Genomic DNA, 22,884 nt, shown 5'->3' on the forward strand with positions numbered 1-22,884 from the left:
CCAGCTGTCCCCCGACGGCAGCCTCTCACCTCTCTGGCCACCTGCCAGCACGCAGCACCCGCAGCTGTCAGCTGGCTTTTTCCTAAGGGAAAGTTAAATTCTTTTCTCTTAAAAACTGGGGACTTGGAGTCATTTTTTTCTATTAGAGACTGAAGCCCGTTTGGTTTACTTCCCTTTCACCTGCCTGTCAAGTATGTGTGTGTGTGTGTGTGTGTGTGTTTTTCCCCTCCCCTAAAACAATAAGAAGTCTTCAGCCCCTGTGGGGTAGCAATCCTGGGCAGAGTCAGGTTCTCTTTATTTTAGAGAAAAACCCCACTGTGTAGTTTTCAATTTCTGAGGTTTATGAAATCGAGAGGCACTTGATAAAGGTTGCAGAAATTCCCTCAAAAAGCCCTTGCAAATGCCATCAACCAGCTACCGATTGCTTGGTTTTACATAGACTTTAATGTTCCCAATTTTGTTAAAATAGAGGGAAAATACGTTGGCAAAATGATAGTGCAATTATTTTAGTTTTGTTGTCTGGAGTAGTTTTCAGTTTTTAGCATGCAATTGCAAAAAAACCCCAAAAACCTGAAAACCAAAAATAAAAAACCAAACAAACAAACAAACAAAAGCAAAAGGCTCCTAACCAACCTTGGAGTGTTCCTACAAGTTTAATACCTTTACACTTTAAAAGCAGGAATTGTTGTGATAGAGAGTGTATGTACCTGTGATATACTACGAAGGCTAATTCTGTGCTTGAGTTACTCTTGCTTTTCCCTCCAGGCAATGGGTTGAAATTGGCTTCTCCCAGGCGGGAGCCTGAGGACACACGGGTGGTCAGACCTCTACTGGATGATGAGATGCAAACCTTGTGGAGGAGCGGATGGGGAGGGAAGGAACCTCGCACTTACATGTTCGTCAAACAGGAATATTTTTGTTCTAACCTGGTCAATGCTGTAAATTTGTCTAACTCCTTTCCAGGAGAGACCCCCCTCCCATTTTTCCTACGTTGCTTGAGACAATACATATTTAAGAATTCTATATAATAAAAGGCTAATAATCAAATTGTCCCCTCGACCTGGAGGGAGTTTGACCAGGGGAGGGACTGGCTGGCCATCCACCCATGGCCCCTCCCCTGGGTGGCCCACCCATGATCACTCCCCACTCATTTGTGGCAGAGCCCACCCACAACTGCAACTGCCCCACAGCCCCCTGGGCCGGGCCCTTTCCCCTGATCGGGCCCCCCCACTCTGAATCGGGGGAAGGGCTGGGCCAACCCTCCTTGTGCCCCCTCCCCCCTCCCCCGCTGGCCCTGCCAATCGGCCTGATAGGGGTGGGCCAGCCAGACCCCATCTGTGCACAAATTTGTGCACTGGGCCTCTAGTGTATCTGATAAGGGGCTATTATCCAAAATATATAAAGAACTCATACAACTCAATAGCAAAAAAAAAACAACAAAAAAAAAAACCCACAAAAAACACACCAATAACCCCCCCCCCAAAAAAAACAACACAAAAAACAAACCCACTATCTAATTTAAAAATGGGCAGAAGGTCTGAATAGACATTTTCCCAAAGAAGTCATAAAGATGGCCAACAGGTGCATGAAAAAATCCTCAACATCATTAATCATCAGGGAAATGCAAGTCAAAACCACAATAAAACATCCCCTCACATCTGTTAGGAATGGCTGTTATTAAAAAGGCAAAAAATGAAAAGTGTTGGCGAGGATGTGGAGAAAAGGGTACACTGTGCCCTGTTGGTAGGAATATAGATGGTTTAGCTCATATGGAAACCAGGGTGGAGGTTCCTCAGGAAACTAAAAATAGAACTACCCCACCACTCAGCAATTCTACTTCTGAATATTTATCTGAAGAAAATGAAAACACTAACTTGAAAAGATAGCTACACCCCCATGTTTATGAAACTAAGTGTTCAATGATGGAGGAACAGATAAAGAAATTGTGGGATATATACATTGGAATGTTACTCAGCCATTAAAAAGGATGAAATCTTGTCATTTAGGGCAACACGGATGGACCTCAAGGGCATTATGCTAAGAGAAAGGCGATCTCTATTATCACCATATATGATCTCTATTATATATGTGGAATCTATAAATAAATAGATACAAGCTCATTGATACAGAGAATAGATTCATGGTTGCCATAGGTGGGCGTTGGGTGGGGAGATTGGGGGATGGGTGAATTGGTTTTTTGTTTGTTTTAGTTTAAATAAATTGATTTAAAGGAGAAGAAGAAAGGGTATGAGAGCACCCAGTGCTGTGAGGGTGGTATGAGAATGATCTCTCCCCCCAAGGGCAGAGGGTGGGGGAGCCTGCTTTCTCTCCAAAGCGAGGTCCTGCCAGTCTCCTCTGCCCCCTGTAGCTCTGGGTCCTGGGAGAGCTCCCTCTGATTATATATTAATCTGCTTGTCACTCTCCTTGTTTCTTTATTGATTGTTTTGATTCCTTGGATTAGGGTTCAATAAGAGGACTTTGTCTTTGACCTGTCCAGTGCATTCCTTTGTTCCCTAAAAGAATGAGAGAGAGAGGGGGAGAGAGAGAGAGAGAGAGAGAGAGAGAGAGAGAGAGAGAGAGAAAGAGAAAGGAAGGAGAGAGAGAGAGAGAGAGAGAGAGAGGGAGGGAGGGAGGGAGGGAGGGAGGAAGGAAGGAAGGAAGGAAGGAAGGAAGGAAGGAAGGAAGGAAGGAAGGAAGGAAAGAAGGAAGGAAGGAAGAGAGAGCCATGCTAATGGAATCGCCAGGGCAGCCTGTGTTGGGTGCCACTGTCACCTTTAAGAGAAGGAACAGGACACAGATTGGGGGGCCAGGGTTTGATTCACAGAACGTGGCCCCCAAGCTCCCTCTATTTTGTTGTATCAACAATTGCAGCATTTGGGGAGTTTGCATCCTATAGATCCTTTCATTTAAAAAGAAAATTCACATTCCTGGAACAATTCTCCTTCTTCTGGTTTATGGAAAAGAACTATTAAAAAGTGCTGCTTCCCCACTGCTTTGTATTTTATTTGTTTGCTAAGCAATTTTTTAAAAATCCTCACCCGAGGATATGTTCATTGATTTTAGAGAGAAATGAAGGAAGAGAGAGAGACAGAGAAACATTGACCAGTTGCCTCCCGTACACACCCCGACTGGGGATTGAACTCAAAGCCTAGGTGTGTGCCCCGACCAGGAACTGAACCCACAACCTTTTGGTGTACAGCACGGGGTTCCAACCAACTGAGCCACCCAACCAGGGCTGCTAAGCAATTATTTTTATCCTCACTCGAGGACATGTTTATTGATTTGAGAGAGAAAGAGAATGAGAGAGAGAGAAGAGAATGAGAGAGAGAGGGGGGGGAGGGAGAGAGAGAGAGAAACATTTAATGTTAGAGAAAAACATTAGTTGGTCGCCTCCTGTACATGCCCTGACTGAGAATTGAACCCACAACCTATGTGTCCTGACCTGGAAAGAACCCAAAACCTTTGGGTGTAGGAGCCAATGAATGCTCCAACTGAGCAACCCGGCCAGGGCTGCTGGCACTTTTTTGATAGGGCAGTTTATACAACACTACAGCCCTGTAGCTAGCGGGAGACCCACAGGGAGCCTTAGCCTGTGAAGCGTTGGAACTTTGCAACTTTTACAATTGGGATTTTGTATTCAGGTGCTCCACTGTTGCAATTCAAAGCACTGGAGGCTTGGATGGATGGTAGTTTCAAACAGTGACAGAGATAGTGGATTCAATACTATTGTTCAGTCCTTCCATTTCTGTCAAATTTATCTTATTAAGGATGACAAGATGGAAAAGAGAATGGAAGAAATGAGGTAAGAATATAAGAATGTGGCCCTAGCCGGTTTGGCTCAGTGGATAGAGCGTCAGCCGTGGACTGGAGGGTCCCAGGTTAGATTCAGGTCAAAGGCACATGCCTGAGTTGTAGGCTCAATCCCCAGTAGGAAGGCATGTAAGAGGCAGCCGACCCATGATTCTCTCTCATCATTGATGTTTCTATCTCTCTCTCTCTCTCTCCTCCCTTCCTGTCCGAAATCAATAAAAACATATTAAAAATAAAAAAGAATGCGAAGACATCTTAAGCTTTGAACTAGGATTTCCTTTTGGGAACCTGGTGTAATTGCTGATTATTTATGCCCCTGTCTTTCCCTTAAAGAAACCCGTTGACATTTGATTTTCCAGGGAGGAAATTTAAAATATTTAACAGGCGAATGTATGTCAGGGACACTGGTTAGAACAGATGCAGGCTCCACACAACCACCAGAGCCTTCGGTGCTGGCAGAAGTCTGCTCTGCTCCTGTCCGAAATTTGATCCTCGCATGGATACTAGCCTATTTGTAACTTCTGAGTAATTTCCATAGAATGATGGGAGGATTCCTGCCCTGGAACACTGGGAGTAATGTCCTTGCCATCTACCCTGGGACCTGAGAAAGCCTCACTTTCTACATTTGTCAAGTACAGCAAGGAGCTAACTAATCTTTTCGCCTCCCACAATTGTTGCAGTTACCTAGTGACGCAGGGGCTGCAGATGGGAAAGGACGCTTTGATAGTTTGCACGTGGAAATTGATGCTTGGAGATTGATTCTTTGACCAGGATAAAGCAGGTACACCTAACAAGGGCGGCTTCCATTGTTTAAAGTAATTGAACTGTAGACATGATTTGCGCACTTTTCTATATTACGTCCTACTTTAGTACTTTTACTAAAAACAAAGCAGGAGTACGATAATAACTTGCCTATTCAAAATTCAATTACCTGGCAACCAAACTTACTAGTATCTAGAATATGGCCAATAAATGGAAATAAGTAAAAAATAGCAGGCTCTTATCCAGTTGATTTGTTCTGCCTTAGAGTTCCATGAAACGGTGTGGCTAGTTCCCCATAGATTGTAGTCAATTAGGAGGAAGATTGGTGCATTTTAAAGAAACAGCTCATGTGCCAAACAGCATAGATTGAAATAGACTCATTAAAACAGGTCTGGAAAACTGAACAAGCACAACCTTCTGTGGGCACATCATGAAGAAGAAAAGAGAAAAGAAAAGAAAAGGAAAGGAAAGAAAAGAAAAAAAGAAGAGAAAAGAAAAGAACAATAACAACAAAAAACACCTGCTCACCATTAACTGTTCCTGAAAAAGGGACAGTAGTGCAATAATGTGTTTATTACATATGACCGTCAGCCATTAACACACGGACAGTGTGTCCTGCCTCAGAAGACAGGGACATCCTATTTTAGAAAGTTATCTTTTTAAGCGGTTTATTATTATTTTTTTAATTTGGTGCACAGCGGGCTAAACTGTCAATATTGTAAAAAAAAAAAAGTTCCCCAGAATGACTGTAAGACAGTACCCTGGACACTGTGTTATGCTGTTCTTTCACTGGTTTCTTTCAGGTCTACACTAAATGTTATCTATATCCCTCCTGTGTTAGCACTCAGAGAGGCTCTCATAGACGTTGGGGCTCAGAGATCTGAGTTTAAGCTTTTTTTTAAAAAAAAGTTTTTAAGATGCTTACAGGTCTTAGGCAGGCCTCCTTGAAAACATCACTTTTAAATTGAAGCATAATGTACATACAGTAAAAGTACACAAAACAGAAGTGTGCAGCTGGATCAAATTTTATGTATGTATGTACTTATGTGACCATCACTTCTGAGAAATGATTTGAAACAAGGCCGTTGATAGATGGCAGTATTATTACCCACAACGTGAGCTAGAACTTAGGCCGAATCTAAGTACTGAAAACCACCAATCTGGACTTTTCCTCTGTGACCGTCCACATGCAGATTGTTGCCTGTGTTAAACTGGACTCTTGCTTGTGTCCATTGCCAAGGCCGTGATGGCTGAGGCTCACTGCCATCTCCATTACCCCTGGCCACGCCCACCATCAGCTCATCAATGCTCTAGCCTGGGTCCCATTGCATGTGTTCATAGCTACCTTGATTGAGCCCTTGGCCATTCCGTTTACTGTACCCTGGCTTTTGTTTCCTCTTTCCCCTCCTTCATTTCCCCCTCTCTTCCCTTGCCTTCTCTTGTCTTCTCTTCCCTTGTCTGTTTCTTGCTCCTTGGCTTCTAATATTCTTTACCGTAATTATATTCAATCTCTTAGTAGAGGTCATACTTGTATTTCTGTTTTCTGATTGTGACTGTTGTGTCTTTTGTACATCAACAAAAAAGTCTTATAAGTTTTATATATATATTTCAGAGAGGAAGGGAGAGGGAGAGAGAGATAGAAACATCAATGATGAAAGAGAATCATTAATCAGCTGCCTCCTGCATGCCCCACACTGGGGATGGAGCCCACAACCTGGGCATATTTCCTGACTGGGAATCAAACTGTGACCTCCTGGTTCATAGGTTGACACTCAACCACTGAGCAACATCGGCTGGGCAAGACTTACAAGTACTTTAATGATGTTATAAGCATGTTATACTCTAGAAGTTCACTTATGGATTTCTTAAAAGAATATTTGATATTTTTTTTCTTAAGCTAGCCCACAAAATCATTCAAACCAGGACTATGGCTGAAATAATGCTCAGGATTGCTGGGTCACTGAGACTTGTGAGCCCCTGATAGCAACCTGCCTCACACTGAGTTCTGATTTCTGAGCCTCTTGGGACCCTGGGAGAATGGGAAAGAGTGGTGTAGAAGGGACCAGGGGAAGCTACACTTGTAACTCAGAGATGTCAGGAGATAGCTCAGGGGCAAGACATGATGCTGAGGGGGAGGGAGGGCGTGGGAGAAATTTTGCATCAGAGATGAGGTGGAAATAAGTAGAAAGAAGTATATGCAGCTGCTCATCAGTTGAGTGCTCCTGTGTTGGGGACAAACATAGCAGATCCTGTAGGCAAGTGTGGAAGGAGCCTGTGCACAGAATAAACCCAGAATCTGGGCTCCCGAGCTCTTTTTCTGAGTGGCTAATGGTTGCAGATGAGTCGTCATCTCTCTGGATTGTCTTCACATCAGCAAAATGATAGGGTGGGACCAAGTCTAGTATCCTTCGATTTCCATGATTGTAACCCCACTCTGCATTTAGAGATTATAATGCTATGAAATTGACTAGCAATAAGGAGAATTGTGGATATAATGACATATCCTATAGAATAAAAGGCTAATATGCAAATTGACCAAATGGCGAAACAACTGGTTGCTATGATGCGCACTGACCACCAGAGGGAAGACGCTCAACACAGGATCTGCCCCTGGTGGTCAGTGTACTCCCACAGGGGGAGCGCTGCTCAGCCAGAAGCCGGGCTCATGACTGGCAAGCACAGGGGCAGTGGCGGGAGCCTCTCCCACCTCCACAGCAGTGCTAAGGATATCCAACCTGCAGTTGGACATCCCCCGAGGCTCCCAGATTGCAAGAGGGTGCAAGCCAGGCTGAGAGACCACCCTCCCCCAGTGCATGAATTTTGTGCACTGGGCCTCTAGTGTGTATATAATGATAATAAGCATCATAGATCTAGGAGAGTGGGTCCCTATGAAAGTGCACCTCATGTGCCCTCAACTATCTAGTTCACTTGTAACATATCTGGTAGAGACAAATATCTCATAATGACATCTGGTTTCCCTGTTTTACTTCCCAAGGAATGTTTGCAAGTTTTAGAAATGTCCCGTATAGTTTTCCTTCTTGACATGGAATGCAGCATAAGTCAAGCCTTTTTTGGTGGACTCTTTCTGGTTGAGAAACAATGGATCACTTCTCTGGGACACAGGCAGCTTCACATGAGTTCTGGTAGGATGAGCTGGGGATGCGGATGATGAGTTGACTAACGGTGTATGAGTGTGAGCAATCCTTCTGAGTGGGCTGACTTTCATGTCTCTGGGTGGAACACGGAGAGAGATAGGTTCTCCCAGGTCTGTAGTGAACCTTCAGAATGTCATCATTCAGGAAGAGCAGCCTAAATAGGCAGCCAACCTCGCCATTCAGTCTGCAACAATACCCATCTAAGATCAGCAGGGTTCACAGGGGTGAGCACCTCACACTCACTTAGGTGTTCAGAGGCAGATGCAATAATATAAACGTTTCTAAAATAATCAGACTGTCTCTCCTACAATATCAACTGGGGATGTCTATATCAAAGTCATCAATGTGGCTGGTCACATGGTATACTGGTGATTTTAAAACCAGTGCTCTGTGGGACCATTATAGACAAAAGCATAAAATAAAGTAAAATATCCATATGTGAACCAGTTGCCCAAGTTCCACAAGAGAAATGAAGACAATGCATTTGGACAATAATTTTGAGTCATTTTATCCTTTGAGTAATTTTCTTTTTTTTTATATAAAGATTTATTTTGCATCTTATATCCTCTTCTCTTTGTCAGTGATGCTTTTCTGTGATGTATTTTATATCCATGGATATCAGATATAAGATAAGTGGAATTGTAACAGAGTACTAAGATCTGGGATATAGGCAATTGGAACTAATATACAGTATTCCTTAATAATCTGTTCTGGTGTCTTAATTATAATTTGAGATCATTTGTGATAAAACTTAAACCCCCTTTTATTGTTCTAGTGCATAATTAATTTTGCAAAAATTGCTAGCCATCTTTTATTGAACATTTTTATTTAAAATATGAATATATTACAGGATCCATATCAAAGCAATACCAATTATTAAAGAAATTTAGTTTTTTAATCTTACAATTTTATTTTTTAAATTTATTCATTAATTTGTGTTTGAAACATTTTTCAAACTTGAGAAAGTTAAAGTAGGAGACTGGTAAATTTCACTTTGTCTCACACATCACAGACAGCTGATTTATTTCTATTTCTGTGAATAAAGTAGAAAAATAACTTTTTTTTTTATTTAGAATGTCTAGTGCTTTGTACTTTTCCACTCAAAGCAATTTACAGCTTTTAAAGCACTTTCCCACATTCTGTTTTATTTGTCCTTATACCATCCTCCTGGGGTAGATAAGAAAACTGAAACCCCAAATTCACAGATAAGTGTTCAGTATTTCTTATCTCTGAACACAAGCCAGTGTAGTGCAGTGGAAGGAGCAGGGAAATTGAAATTAGAAGACCCAACCTGAGTCTTATATCTGCAATACCTTTATTTGGAGTATGTTTAGGGTCCAGTTACTCAATCTCTCTGAGCCTCAGTTTCTCTATCTGTTCAATGGGTGTACTTATCTCACATGGATGCTAGGAAGATAAACTTAGGTTCTTCCCATCCATCCATCCATGCATCCACCTATCTGCCTATCACTTTGAAGTTATAAAATACTATGCAAATAATGGTATTATTCAGTTATTATTTGTAAGCATTCTATGATTAGTCCTTATTAGGTTGTTTTTATTTTCTAAATGCTCATTTCTTTTTGAATGTACCTTTTTAAAGTAAGTGGACAATATGAATGGCAAGAAGTAAAACCAGTCAGAAAATGAAGATTTAGGATCTAACTCTCTTCGGTGACATTATGCAAATTCTCTGATGTCTCTGTTTTCCCTTTTGTAATAAACATGATTTCCCCACAGCAAGTAGGGCTGCAATTCTAATTATCAAATTCTGAGAGACTGATTGTTTTAATATGCAAGCTATTCTGTAATTTAACATAAATCAGTTCTGGTTAGACATTTATGTAACTTACAAAGTGATCCTCCTGATAATTCTAGAACCCACCTGGCACCATAAATAGTTATTACAATATTACTGACTACAGTCCCTGTGCTGTATTTTACATTCTGTGACTGTTTTGTAACTTCCGATTTGTACTTCTTAGTCCCTTTACCTTTCTCACCCAGCCCCCAAACCTGCTCCCATCTGGTAACCCTGTTTGTTCTCTGTATCAATGAATCTGTTTTTGTTTTGTTTGTTCATTCACTTTGTTCTTTAGATTTCACGTATAAGTGAAATCATATGGTATCTGTCTTTCTCTGCCTGACTTATTTCACTTAGCATAATACCCTCTAGGTCCATCAACGTTGTCACAAAGAGTAAGTATTCATTCTTTTCTATGACTGAGTAATATTCCATTGTATATATGTACCACATCTTTTTTATCCAATGTCTAACCACAATATTGTACACCCCGGAAACTGATATAAAATAATATTGAATGTCAACTGTAATAGAAAAAAATTATAAATTTCCAGTTATTAAAATAGCTCCAGTGATGTAAGGTATAGCAGAGGGGATATAGTTAATAACATTGTAATAACCATGTGTGGTGTCAGTGGGTACTAGACTTAGTAGGGTGATCACTTCATAAAATATATCATGTCTAACCACTATGTTGTACACCTGAAACTAATATTGTATATCAACTGTAATTGAAAAATAAATTTTTAAAAAGGAACAAAAATAGCCCTAACTGGTTTGGCTCAGTGGATAGAGCGTTGGCCTGCGGACTCAAGGGTCCAAGGTTCGATTCCAGTCAAGGGCATGTACCTTGGTTGCAGGCGCATCCCCAGTGGAGAGTGTGCAGGAGGCAGCTGATCGATGTTTCTCTCTCATCGATGTTTCTAACTCTCTATCCCTCTCCCTTCCTCTCTGTAAAAAATCAATAAAATATATTTTAAAAAGGAACAAAAATAAATCAGCTCATAAACTTCCTAAAGAGAACAAAAATAAATTGGCTCTGGAAGCTACAGTAACTTTCTCAGACAAGGATTTTACCATTCAAAAAGTCATCACCAAACTGGTATGTACAGACTTGGAAAATGATTTCAAGCTAATGAAGTCGGTGTTTAATATAATCTCCACTTTGATAGTAGCTTGCTAACCCTGTTGATGTTTCCCTCCAGTAGCTTTCCATGATATTTGAAATTATTATTTCAAGGCTTTTTTTTTTTTACTTTTTAAGACATTTTATTGACCTCCTCACACCCCTTGCATGCTTAGCCATTGTTTAAAGTTTTATGCCTTTCCCCCCTGGCCTGTGTAGTACATTATTGTGGAACCCTAAATTTTTCCAAATTTGCTAAAATAATTGCCAGAATCCCCTGGAAACCTTAGGACAGTGGTTTCAGACTCCTAGATAAATGGTTGAATTTGGATCTGATTTTTGGCTTCCCCAGATATTCATCTTCTGAGAAAGTAGCACTTTCCAACATTAAATTAATCATAGATAAGATAGAGCTTATTTTTGCTAGCTTTCAGAATCATTTTTCTCTTAGAAAATTTGAAAGTTAACCAAAGACAAAATAGTTCTAAAGTAAACCTCCTGCTTTTGTTTTCTATTAATATTCGATGGTTCTGTGTTTATGTTGTTGTTGTTTTAAATATCTGCTTTGAAAAATATCTGCCTTAGAGGTCCTTTTAAATCTCCATGGAGTATCTGGAGCTTATTCTGCTCATTCTTTATTAGCACCTTTTGAAATTAATAACTAGAATACTTGTGGTGAATAGTAAGATCTTTACAAGGTGCCTGAGTTTCTCCCTATATTATCTAAGTATTTTTAAGTTGCCTCACTAACAGCAAGGCCCTATCTTATACTAATATAAAAGAAATACACACACTCTCAAGATTTTCTAGGGTACCAAAGAGGCAATTAGTGGAGTGTTTTCAGAAAGATTTTGTGTATGCTTAGAACTCTACATGGTATCATCAATATAGTATTATATACTCCCTTTCTAATGACGGTTCCTTAATCAGCATCCTAACATTTTCATCTTTCAAAAAGGTTGGAGAGTCAAGTTGACCTGAAACCTGAGGACTCTATGTGATATCTTTTTTTGTCTTTTCTTTTTTTAATATATCTTATTGATTTTTTACAGAGAGGAAGGGAGAGGGATAGAGAGTTAGAAACATCAATGAGAGAGACACATCGATCAGCTGCCTCCTGCACACCTCCTACTGGGGATGTGCCCGCAACCAAGGTACATGCCCCTGACCGGAATCGAACCTGGGACCCTTCAGTTCACAGGCTAACGTTCTATCCACTGAGCCAAACCAGTAAGGGCTCTATGTGCTATCTTAAGAAATTTTAGTGAAATTTAATAATGTTGCAGATGAGGAATAAACTTCTGGACTTTCTCGTCAAGGTCTTCTAAGCTAAATTTTTCTGCAGAGCTATTTACTTTGGGCAATCATATCGAAGAATTTGGTCTTTTAAAAAAAGAATAAGAAAGAGGGAAAAAATCTACTTGGTGCTAAATATTATTCAGGCTGTTGAGAGTAAATTTGAGTTGTTGAACTTATGGCTTAAAATGATGCTTGCTTGCTTTGCTATTGAGCACTTTTGGTGCTTGAATTGAATATTCATTTAGATAAATATTTATTGCATATCTACAGTATAAGACAGAACATAAATGGTCAGAAAATTCTGGTTTGTTTGTCAAAATGCAACACATTGTGTTAAGCTTGTATAAAACATGGCTCCAGTTTTCAAAGTAATTTCTTTGAAAACAGGACCCATGGTACTTCTAAAATTTTTGTCTTTTAATTTTCAAATAAAACTGAAACATGGAGTACAAAGATATGACTACAAACATGTTTGTATAACAGAATTTTCTCAAAAGAAATTTGAAAGTTGGTTGGTGAATGATGGTAGCTGGAGCTCAAAGTATGTGGTGATGAGAATTTTTTAAAAATGTTACCTCAGGATGAAAGAAAAATAGGTAATAGATGGGAAAGTGAAAGCTACAGCACACATAAGGCAGAATTAATGAGAGGACTTCAAAGAAATTAGTCAAGAATAGAGACAAAGCATAGCTACTTGAGGATAATACATTGACCCGTTATCTTTGGAAGAAAGTAATACAGTCTGAGAAATACTTCTTTAGAAAACCTCATCATAGAACTGAAGGTCTCTCTTGGGCTGCCTAGAAACCCAACCTGAGAGCAGGGTTGGAGGCGCAGTACTCATGCTTCATTGAGGGAGGGCTCTGCCGAAGAACCTGAAGGAAGTGAAGAGAAAAGGCTAAGGCACAGGAGAGTCAAGCAAGGATGGACTCTCTTGTGAAGCCTAGACTTGGCCTGACCCATGAGGCGGAGGCTTCTGGGCAGAAATCCAACCACACAGTTGTCACCACTTGAGGCAAGGGGGCTGGCCTTTTCTACTCTACTGTTAGTGACCGTCCTTATCTGTGCAAATCAGGGCAAATCTCTGGGCACAGGTGCAGCTCAGCCAAATGCAAGCACCAAACACTCATCCAAATTCTAGAGATAAATGCACTATGCTGGCCAAGGCGACCTGGGAAGGGCATTAGCAGCAGCTACTATAAGGCGTATAAAACAGAGAAAATGTACAGAAGCAGACTAGAGACCAGGCTTGTCGTAGTAATGGGCTCCCATCGCCAGCATTTTGAAGAGCACACAGAAGAAAATGAATATCCTTGGGTTAAATCATTGAACAGTTTGTATTATTACTTGTTACCTAATTAAAAACAAGGCAAACATTGTTGATGGAAACCTTAAAGGCCCAAACTTGGCACAATATTATATTGGGAGATAAATTTCTCTGTAATCACATAGCAGCAAAGTGATGCACAAGTAGTCATTCAAATGGAAGTCAGCATGAGACCTGCAGAGTGTGGGATTCTTTTTTAAAGCAATAAAATAACTGATAAAAGATGAGCATCTGGCCAAGGATAGAAAATTCTTGCACTCTCACCTAGCTAAGATGTCACTAATTAATGTGGAGATGCCACAGTGCCTAGTGCCTGATTGAGCCTTCTGAGCATTAAGAAAAAATGTGACTTCTGCTTCACTTCCACCTTCCAAATCCTATGCAACATTCCTTTTTGGACCATGTTAACACACCAGGAAGAAAATTCTGGGAAGGGTAGTTCCAGCTTACCTAAATTGAAACAATACAAACCCACCACAGTCCACCCCTTGGCAACTTGGCATTCATATATCTATCTCCATTAATCATACTCAACTTCCAGATAAAGGAAACATCATAACTATGCTTCTCCCCAATATAATGCAACTATCCTTGAAAACTAAAAAACACGCTAACCCTCTCCCCAAAAGACAACACTGTCTCTTTATTCATCTTTGCATGATTTTCATTATTCTTCTAGTTGAATCCCTGTCCCCATTAGATATCCTGTAACAGAAATACTGAGAGGTGAGGTTAACTGCTAATACATATTAGATGACAGAGGGAATAGAAGAGGGAAAAAGACAAACAAAATAACCTCCCCACACAACACACACCCACACACTCCACACATACAAAGCAAATGTGATAAAGCTTCCTCCTGAGCTACCTGATCGTCACATCTGCATAGAGTCTATGGCTTAATTCTTTTCTCCGAACACTTGTAAATGAGATTAGTTCAAAGAAAATTAAACTAATGAGTTAATTAATGTAATTACTTGAAGAGAAAAGAAGCATAATTACTACAAAGTAAATGGAACAGAGGATTAAAGCCATGAAAGCAATCTATGACATCATTTGTGATTTTATGCGTAAGCTCTTTCAAAAATAAATCTGGTTTGGGCCAGTTTGTCATCATGACCATCTGGGTAAAAATGTACTATTTTGATCATTATTTGTTTTGTAGCTGAATTTCATATATTATTTTTTAAAAAATTGAACTTATTGGGGTGACATTAGTTAATAAAATTATATAGGTTTCAGGTGTACAATTCTATAATGCATCATCTGTATACTGTATTGTATGTTCACTACCCCAATCCAAATCTCCTTCCATCATCATTTTCCCCATACCCTCTTCTACCGCCTCACACCCTCATATATTATACTTATTTTTAAACTATTAAATATGTTGAGTTAAACATTTATTAAAATACTAGAGGCCCAGTGCACAAAAAATTGTGCACTTGGGGGTAGGGGATCCCTCAGCCCGGCCTGTGCCCTCTCCCAGTCTGGGACCCCTCGGGGGTGACCACTTGCTGGCTTAGGCCTGCTCCCCAGGGGATTGGGCCTAAGATGGCAATCAGACATCCCTCTGGCAGCCTGGCAGCCTTCGGGGGATGTTCACTTGCCAGCGGGGAACAGACCTAAGCTGCAGTCAGACATCCTTAGCACTGCTGAGAAGGCAGGAGAGGCTCCCACCACCACTGCTGTACTGGCAGCCATCAGCCTGGCTTGTGGCTGAGCAGAGCTCCCCCGTGAGAGCGCACTGACCACCAGAGGGCAGCTCCTGCATTGAGCATCTGCCCCCTGGTGGTCAGTGTGTGTCATAGTGACCAGTCATTCCCAGTCTTTCTGCTGTTAGGGTCAGTTTGCATATTACCCTTTTACTATATAGGATAGAGGCCTGGTACACGGGTGGGGGCCGGCTGGTTTGCCCTGAAGGGTGTCCCAGATCAGGGTGGGGGTCCCGCTTGGGTGCCTGGCCAGCCTGGGTGAGGGGCTGATGGCTGTTTCCAGCTGGTCACACCCCCTTCAGGGTGGGGGTCCCCACTGGGGTGCCTGGCCAGTCTGGGTGAGGGGCTGAGGGCCGTTTTCAAGCTGGCGGGCGACTGAAAGCTCCCAGCCTCTTTTTTTTTCTTTTTTTTTTTTTATTCTGGGATTTATTTACCTTCTATAGCTGTCACTGGAGCTGAGAGCCAGCTCCAGCTCTGAGGCTGTGGCCAGCTGAAAGCAGGTATCTGGGGTTTGTTTAGCTTCTATAATTGAAACTCTGTTGCCATCACTGGTGCTCTAAGCTCTGAGCCCGCTGCTGGCTGAAAGCGGGTATCTGGGGTTTGTTTAGCTTCTATAATTGCAACATTGTTGCATCCGGAGCTCAGAGCTGGGCCACGGCAGGCGGGGAACCTTGGCTTCCTCCATCACTGGAGCAAGCAAGCCTCATGTTCGCTTCAGCTGTGTGGCTGCCGGCCACCATCTTTGTTGGCAGTTAATTTGCATATCCTGCTGATTAGCCAATGGGAAGCATAGAGGAGGTATGGTTAATTACCATGTTTGTCTATTATTAGATAGGATGCCCACTTTGTAATTTAAATATTTCATTGGAATTTGAAATCAATCTGTAGAAAAAAACAAAATTTGCTTTTATTGCTTTAATTTGGCTTAGTATAACCACTTTTGAAAGAAGTTATTTTTATGACAATTTATCCAAAATTCCTAATTAAGTTGCAAAACCTTGCCTTTTTTTTGGGGGGGGGGATCAAATAATATAGGAACTTCAAGTACAAAAGCTATTTTATTTCAGATGTTGGGAGATGACAATTTAATTTACTTCATCAAGCATTTGAGCAAAAGTCTCATCTGAGTACTATTCAGGATAAAAATATGAGGAAGACAGTCTCAGAGGACTATAGTATGAAAACATAGGAAAGCCATGTTTACAAATTAATATAATAAGAGGCAAAACATACAGTCCCTCTCCTGGAATGTTTCTCCCCACCTGTCTAGCTAACTTTCTTCCTGATGCTTCTTCACTCTCTGTATGTACTCATGTACTTCTTTATTTCTATTTTAATTTTGTTTGTTTTTCTAAGATCAAGGACCATAAGATCCCCTGTTTGTTCATTCCTGTTTCCCTAGCACCTGTCATATGCACTTAATAAGTTTCTATTGAACAGAATTTATTATAATTTAACTAGTGGCCCGGTGCATGAAATTCATGCACATTAAAAGGGAATTAATTAGAGGAAATATTTTAATATTGCTATTTGCCCTTTCTCTATAATAGAAGTGTCAGAGATGAAAGAAAATTAGTAAAATGTATATGAAAATCTTCCTCCTGTCAGAGTCAGGGGCGTGCCATGGGACCCAGAGTCAAGTCCCCACCCACCTGTGTGCGCCTTGAAATCACGTGAGACCCAGACCCAGCTGGCCCCACCCCCATCAAGCCCTGCCGGGCGGGGGGGTGCAGCCTCAGGTCTCCTGTCAAGCTCCGCCAGGTGGGGGGTGCAGCCTGAGATCCCTCAGCCTGACGCTGGATTGGGGGCGCAGCCTGAGGTCCCCTGGCCAGGTGCTGGGGTGGGGGGCATGGCCTCAGGTCCCCTGGCCCAGGGCGAAGGGCATGGTCTGAGGTCCTCCAGCCCTGCACTGGGGCAGAGGCACTCCTTGAGGTCCCCCGTCAAGCCCTGCTGGGCAGGGGGCACAGCCTGAGGCCCCCCAGCTAAGGCTGGGGTGGGGGGCACACCTTGAGGTCCCCTGTCAAGCCCCGCTGGGTGGGGGTCATGGCCTGAGGTCAACTGCCAAGCCCTGCCAGTTGGGGGGTTGTGGTCTGGGGTCCCCTGTCAAGCCCCACAGGCCAGGGGGCATGGCCTGAGGTCCCCAGCTGGGCCCCGAGGTGGGGGGCCCAGGCTGAGATACCCTGTCAAGCCCTGCTAGGGAGGGGGGGTTGGGCCTCAGGTCCCCCACCCTGGCCCGGCTTCACGCAGCCTCAGGTCCCTGCTGATTGCTCATTAAGGCTTGTTACGGGAACTTGGCCTCCGCCGTGGGTGCAACCATCTTGTGTTACGGAAACCCCACCTCCACTGTGGGCACCACCATCTTTTGTGATGGTATGACAGTCAATTTGCATGTTCCCTCTTTATTAGATAGGCTATAAATTAAAATGATATAAATAAAAGGATCTAGAAACCTTCAAAAGAGGAAGTGCTGCCATATGGTTGGGCAAATAAATAAAATCTGGGGTAATTTTTATTTAAGGTAGATTTGAGAAAATGGGTAGCATTTTAAAAGTTAAGGAAAGGCCATTCAGAGCACAAGGAATAGTGACAAAGGCCAATGAGCTATAAACTAAAGGATGTACTTGCCAAACATCTCATACAATTTGACCAGAGTTATTTTTTATAGTTTAAAATGTGTTGCATTATTATATTCATATAGAAATTTTTCCACTTAATCTGAATATTTAGGGTTAATTTTTGTACCTTAAGTTCTTCATACACCTAAAAATATTTCTACCTTTTCCCGTGGAGTGAGGTGAGAGAGCTGTAGAATCCCAGCATCACTTACTGAGCACTTAGCATATGACAGGTACTGCTCAGCACTGAACATCGATGGCCTCATTCATCCCCCTCTCATCCTCCCTATGAGGGAGATACTATCATTATTCCCATCTTAGAGAAGAGGGCACTGAATTTGGTGGGATAATGTCCCTGGCCCCAATGAGACAACTACTAAGGGCTGAAGCCCATATTCTCACCCAGACAGCTGAGGACGAAATCTTCTTTTCTCTTAAATATTACACGATGGACACGAATCCATTGCTCTCCAGAAACAGGAATTAGAGGCTCATTGGAGAACCACTGGGGGGGTAGAAGGCCTGGAACTGAAGGAAGTCATGGCTAGCTGGGGAACTAACATGACAGGAAGTTTCTCAGGTGATGTGGACAATGTGATAGGAGTATACTGAACTCAAGACTGTAAAGCACTTGAGAAAACAAACACTTTGAAAGACAACAGTTTTGACGATAGAATATGCCTTGCTCTGGGGCTGTGGGAAATTGCGAACCATGGAATTAACCTAACAAGGGCAGCAAATGGGCTCACTTCCTGGTAAAAATAGCCTCCATCATTCATAAACCATAGGTGCCGCGATGTCAAGTCATCCACATTGCAAAACAGCCCAGTTTTCGTTATATTTTTTTATTGATTTCAGAGATGGAGGAAGAGAGAGAGAGAGAAACATCCATGATGAGAGAGAATCACTGATCGCCTGCCTCCTGCAAGCCCCACACTGGAGCGGGCAACCCCCGCATGCGTCCTGACTGGGGATGAAACCTAACCTCCGGGTTCACATAGGTCTCCGCTCAACCACTGAGCCATGCGGGCTGGGCACAGCTCCGTGTTTAAATAACCGTGAAAGAAAACGAACGCGAGCCACGAACTCTTGGTGTTAAGCGGCATCTTCCAAATCCTTCTCTCGCAGGGAACATCTTTGTGGTGAGCCTGGCGGTCGCCGACCTGGTGGTGGCCGTGTACCCGTACCCCTTGGTGCTGACGTCCATCCTGAACGACGGCTGGAACCTGGGCTACCTGCACTGCCAAGTCAGCGGCTTCCTCATGGGCTTGAGCGTCATCGGCTCCATCTTCAACATCACGGGCATCGCCATCAACCGCTACTGCTACATCTGCCACAGCCTCCGGTACGACCGGCTGTACAGCAACAAGAACTCGCTCTGCTGCGTGCTCCTGATCTGGATCCTGACGCTCGCGGCCATCGCGCCAACCTGCGCATCGGGACCCTGCAGTACGACCCGCGCATCTACTCCTGCACCTTCGCGCAGTCCGTCAGCTCCGCCTACACCATCGCCGTGGTGGTCTTCCACTTCCTGGTCCCCATGGTCATCGTCGTCTTCTGCTACCTGAGAATCTGGATCCTGGTCCTGCAGGTCCGACGGAGGGTGAAACCTGACCACAAACCCAGACTGAAGCCGCAGGACTTCAGGAACTTCGTCACCATGTTCGTGGTCTTCGTGCTGTTTGCCATTTGCTGGGCTCCCCTGAACCTCATCGGCCTCGCCGTGGCCTCAAACCCGGCCGGCATGGTTCCCAGGATCCCAGAGTGGCTGTTCGTGGCCAGTTACTACATGGCGTATTTCAACAGCTGCCTCAACGCCATCATCTACGGGCTGCTGAACCAGAACTTCAGGAAGGAGTACAGGAGGATCATCGTCTCCCTGTGCACAGCCAGGATGTTCTTCGTGGAGAGCACCAACGATGGGGCAGGCAGGGTGAAATGCAAACCCTCTCCACTAAGGACCAACAATCACCTCATAAAGGTGGACTCCGTTTGAAGAACAAAGCGTTACTGGCAAGACACGAATCCTGCTCAAGGTCTTACTGAATGTCATGTTTGCTTCCCTCTTGACAAATGTCTAGGAAAACTGGTGAAAAAAAACACCCAACCCGTGCTCTTAAGAGGTTGTCTCTATGCCTCCTGAGCGAAATACAGAGCGGTATGTTAATTGAAGCCGATGGTTCAAGGACAGAAGGGCGGACTTTTAAATAAAAATGCTGATGGTATGCAAATGGAAAAAGTGTGAAAACTTTTTGAAATTGCAAATGAATGCCATAAATGTCGTAATTGCTTTTTTCCCCTCCACTTTTTAAAGATTTTTCAGTAGGAAAACGAGTGGTGTGTTTTTTTTATAAGAGTCAATGGAACAAAATGGGGTAAAGTGGAATGAGTGACTCTTTACACAATGAAAAGCTGAAAATAAATCAGCGATGAACTCAACAACAGCCACCACTACAACATTTTCAGCTGGCAGTGTTAGCATTGGGTAGCCAGAGTCATGATCATAAATGTTTGCCGCTCTCTATTAAAAGTTGCACATTGAACTGGATAAAGAGCTAACTAAATGACAGAGCGCTTTATCAGTTGTTCACAACCATACTATTTCAAAGCCATAGCTACATATAAAACTCTATGTGACCTTATTAGACATTTGGCTTATTTGTCACTGAATGTCATTATTAATCATGTCACTGAGTGGCTGTTCTGAATTGATCCCTGTTGATTAATTGGCATCTTAGTTCATTAAAAAAATGACAAAGAATCAAAGAGCTGTAGATTCTTAGATATGGTGCTGAATGTGTTTCATACTGACAATCTATTTGGGCAAGTAAATATCTAAGTCAGAAAGTTTTTCTTTTATCCCCATCTCAAAACAATATTCTTCAATAATTAATTTAGTATTTGATTGCCCTAATAAAACTGAAAGCCTAGAAGAAAAAAAACAAACCACGAGTGACTATGTTTTTATAAATGGTGGCTCTAGTTTGCCCCAAGTAGCTATTTGGGACTACTATGAGGTTTATTACATAGAGTGCTTTGCAGGAAATTAGGGCAACGTGTTCTTGTATTTTAAAGTTCTTCAACCAAATTATCTCATCCTAGAATGAGTTGGTGATTTACAGCTCTACACATAAAAAAAAAACAGTGATCTGAATACATTTCCTAATATCTCTAGATAATCAGAATCTCCTTGGAAAGTTCTAGATCCATTATTTGGAAACGTTCCTCTGATAATTCTTCTCATCAAGCATATTTAGGGACACTAAATTATGACTTATGGGGTGATGGTGATGGTATGCATGTGCATGTGTGTGTTATTTCTCAAACTTTACCTATCAAGTAATTTACCTGTAAAAATTCTAGCCAGAACCAATATTAAAGAGTAGAAATCATTTCTCTTATTGTTAAGGTTTCTTATTTTATTTTTTCCATCACCATTTTCCCCCTCTATACCCTCTTTCACCTTCACCCACCCTCCTCCACCCATGAAATCACCACACTGTTGTCCATGTCCATGAATTTTCTCTCTCTTTTTATTTATTTTTTGCTCAATCCCTCTATCCCCACACTCTCACTCCCTAGTTGCCTGTCTGCTCTCTATCTATGGGTCTGTCTCTATTTTGCTTGGTAGTTCAGTTTGCTCATTAAATTCCACATGAGTGAAATCATATGGTACTTGTCTTTGACTGGCTTATTTCACTTAGTGTAATGTTCTCCAGGTCCATCCATACTGTTGCAAAAGGTAAAATTTTCTTCCTTTTTATGGCAGAGTAGTATTCCATTGTGTAAATACACTACAGCTTTTTTGGGAGCTTGTTTGGAGGTTCTAGCAGGGGAGTGCAGCTACTCGTCTCCTCTTGACCGAAGACTAGTCCTCTCCTGGCTAGGGGGGGGGGGGGGGGGAGGAGGGAGGTCGTCCTCTTCGACAGAGCACGCAGCTTCGGGAGGGACGCACATGGATTGGTGAGGGAGGAGGGGGACACCCGCCTAGCCAGCCAGATCAGCCGAATCAACCCTGGTGATCAATGGGGTGACAGATGTCGCAGCCAGATCGCCCTCACATCCACTACAGCTTTTTTTTTTATCCAAGAGTAGAGATCATTTTTAAGCTAACATGCCAAATTTTAGATAACTGAACCTTAAAAAAGATTAACCATGTTAACTGAACTCTTTTTGAAATGCATTACATTTTTTTCTTGATGCTGAGGATGAATTACTATGTTGGTAACTCTAGAGCATGGTTGCTCTTTATAGAATTTTATTTCTTAATTTATACAATAACAAAAATACCAAATAGAAACGGTGCCCTTTAAAAATTGTCTGCCAAGTTGAGTATCTCACCTGAAAATCAGTTATGTAACATTAAAATCTTGAACTGTTTTCTTCACGACCATCAGAAAATTAGTTAGTTAAAATATTGACAAAGAAAAAGCAACCGATAAAGATCAAAGTCAAAGACCCAGATTTTCTCTAATGAAATCTCACTGTAGACGACTGGTAAGCATTCCAGATATTATCACGGGTTTCCTCACTTTAGTATTAACAAGGAGAAAGTCTTTAGCTAATTATGTTTTTTTCTGCCCCCCCAAATTTAATTAGTTGTGCCTGATTTTTCAGGGTACAGATTACTTTGTAGACTGTTTGGAAGATTTAACTCTTTCAAGACTACTAGATTACTATTATCAAATGACTGTTGCATAGTACAAGTTGGTACCTAGACTAATATTCACTTGGAGTAGATAGAGAAGAATTTGACCCTTCTAATTTACATAAATCATTTGAATATTATCATTGGAAGGTTTGCCTTAATTGTATCCTCTTATGGAATATTGAAATCATGTAGGATTCTTTTTTGCCTTCAGTGAATGTCACTTTTACACATACATTATTGTATTTCTTATACCTGTTGCAATAGATTACTTTGGGACATATTACCTATACTTCATTATGTAAGCTTCATAACCACACAAAATATGACTATTTTTTAAAAGTAAAGAATTAATAGATACTATAGATTGGGGAGGTGGAAGAAATAATTTCAGTTTCTCTACTCCACTGCATGTTTTATTACCAAATATTTGTATACAACTCATTCACATGCATAAAAATGATGCTTTTTCTGACAAAGCAGCAGAACTATTTGGTTTTAAATATTCTGGAAAGAAATATGAAATAATAACCAATCTTGGATATTAAATCTATAATTGCTCATTGAGTAAACACATTCAACCTGAGTAATAATTTTGACCACTTTTTGGACTGCCTCTGATG

At 41.8% G+C, this 22,884-nt stretch overlaps 1 protein-coding gene across 1 annotated transcript in view; it reads left to right on the forward strand.

Annotated features, from left to right (window-relative positions):
• Nucleotides 1-19,609, forward strand: part of MTNR1A (melatonin receptor 1A) — a 29,554-nt gene extending 9,945 nt beyond the window's left edge. Inside the window, 2 exon segments of the mRNA XM_006109699.2 lie at nt 18,742-19,038; nt 19,041-19,609. Coding sequence (XP_006109761.1) covers nt 18,742-19,038; nt 19,041-19,609 — 866 coding nt within the window.
• The last annotated feature ends 3,275 nt before the right edge of the window (nt 19,610-22,884 follow it).

Source organism: Myotis lucifugus, unplaced genomic scaffold (assembly GCF_000147115.1).
Source record: "Myotis lucifugus unplaced genomic scaffold, Myoluc2.0 scaffold_102, whole genome shotgun sequence".
Lineage (NCBI taxonomy): Eukaryota > Metazoa > Chordata > Mammalia > Chiroptera > Vespertilionidae > Myotis > Myotis lucifugus.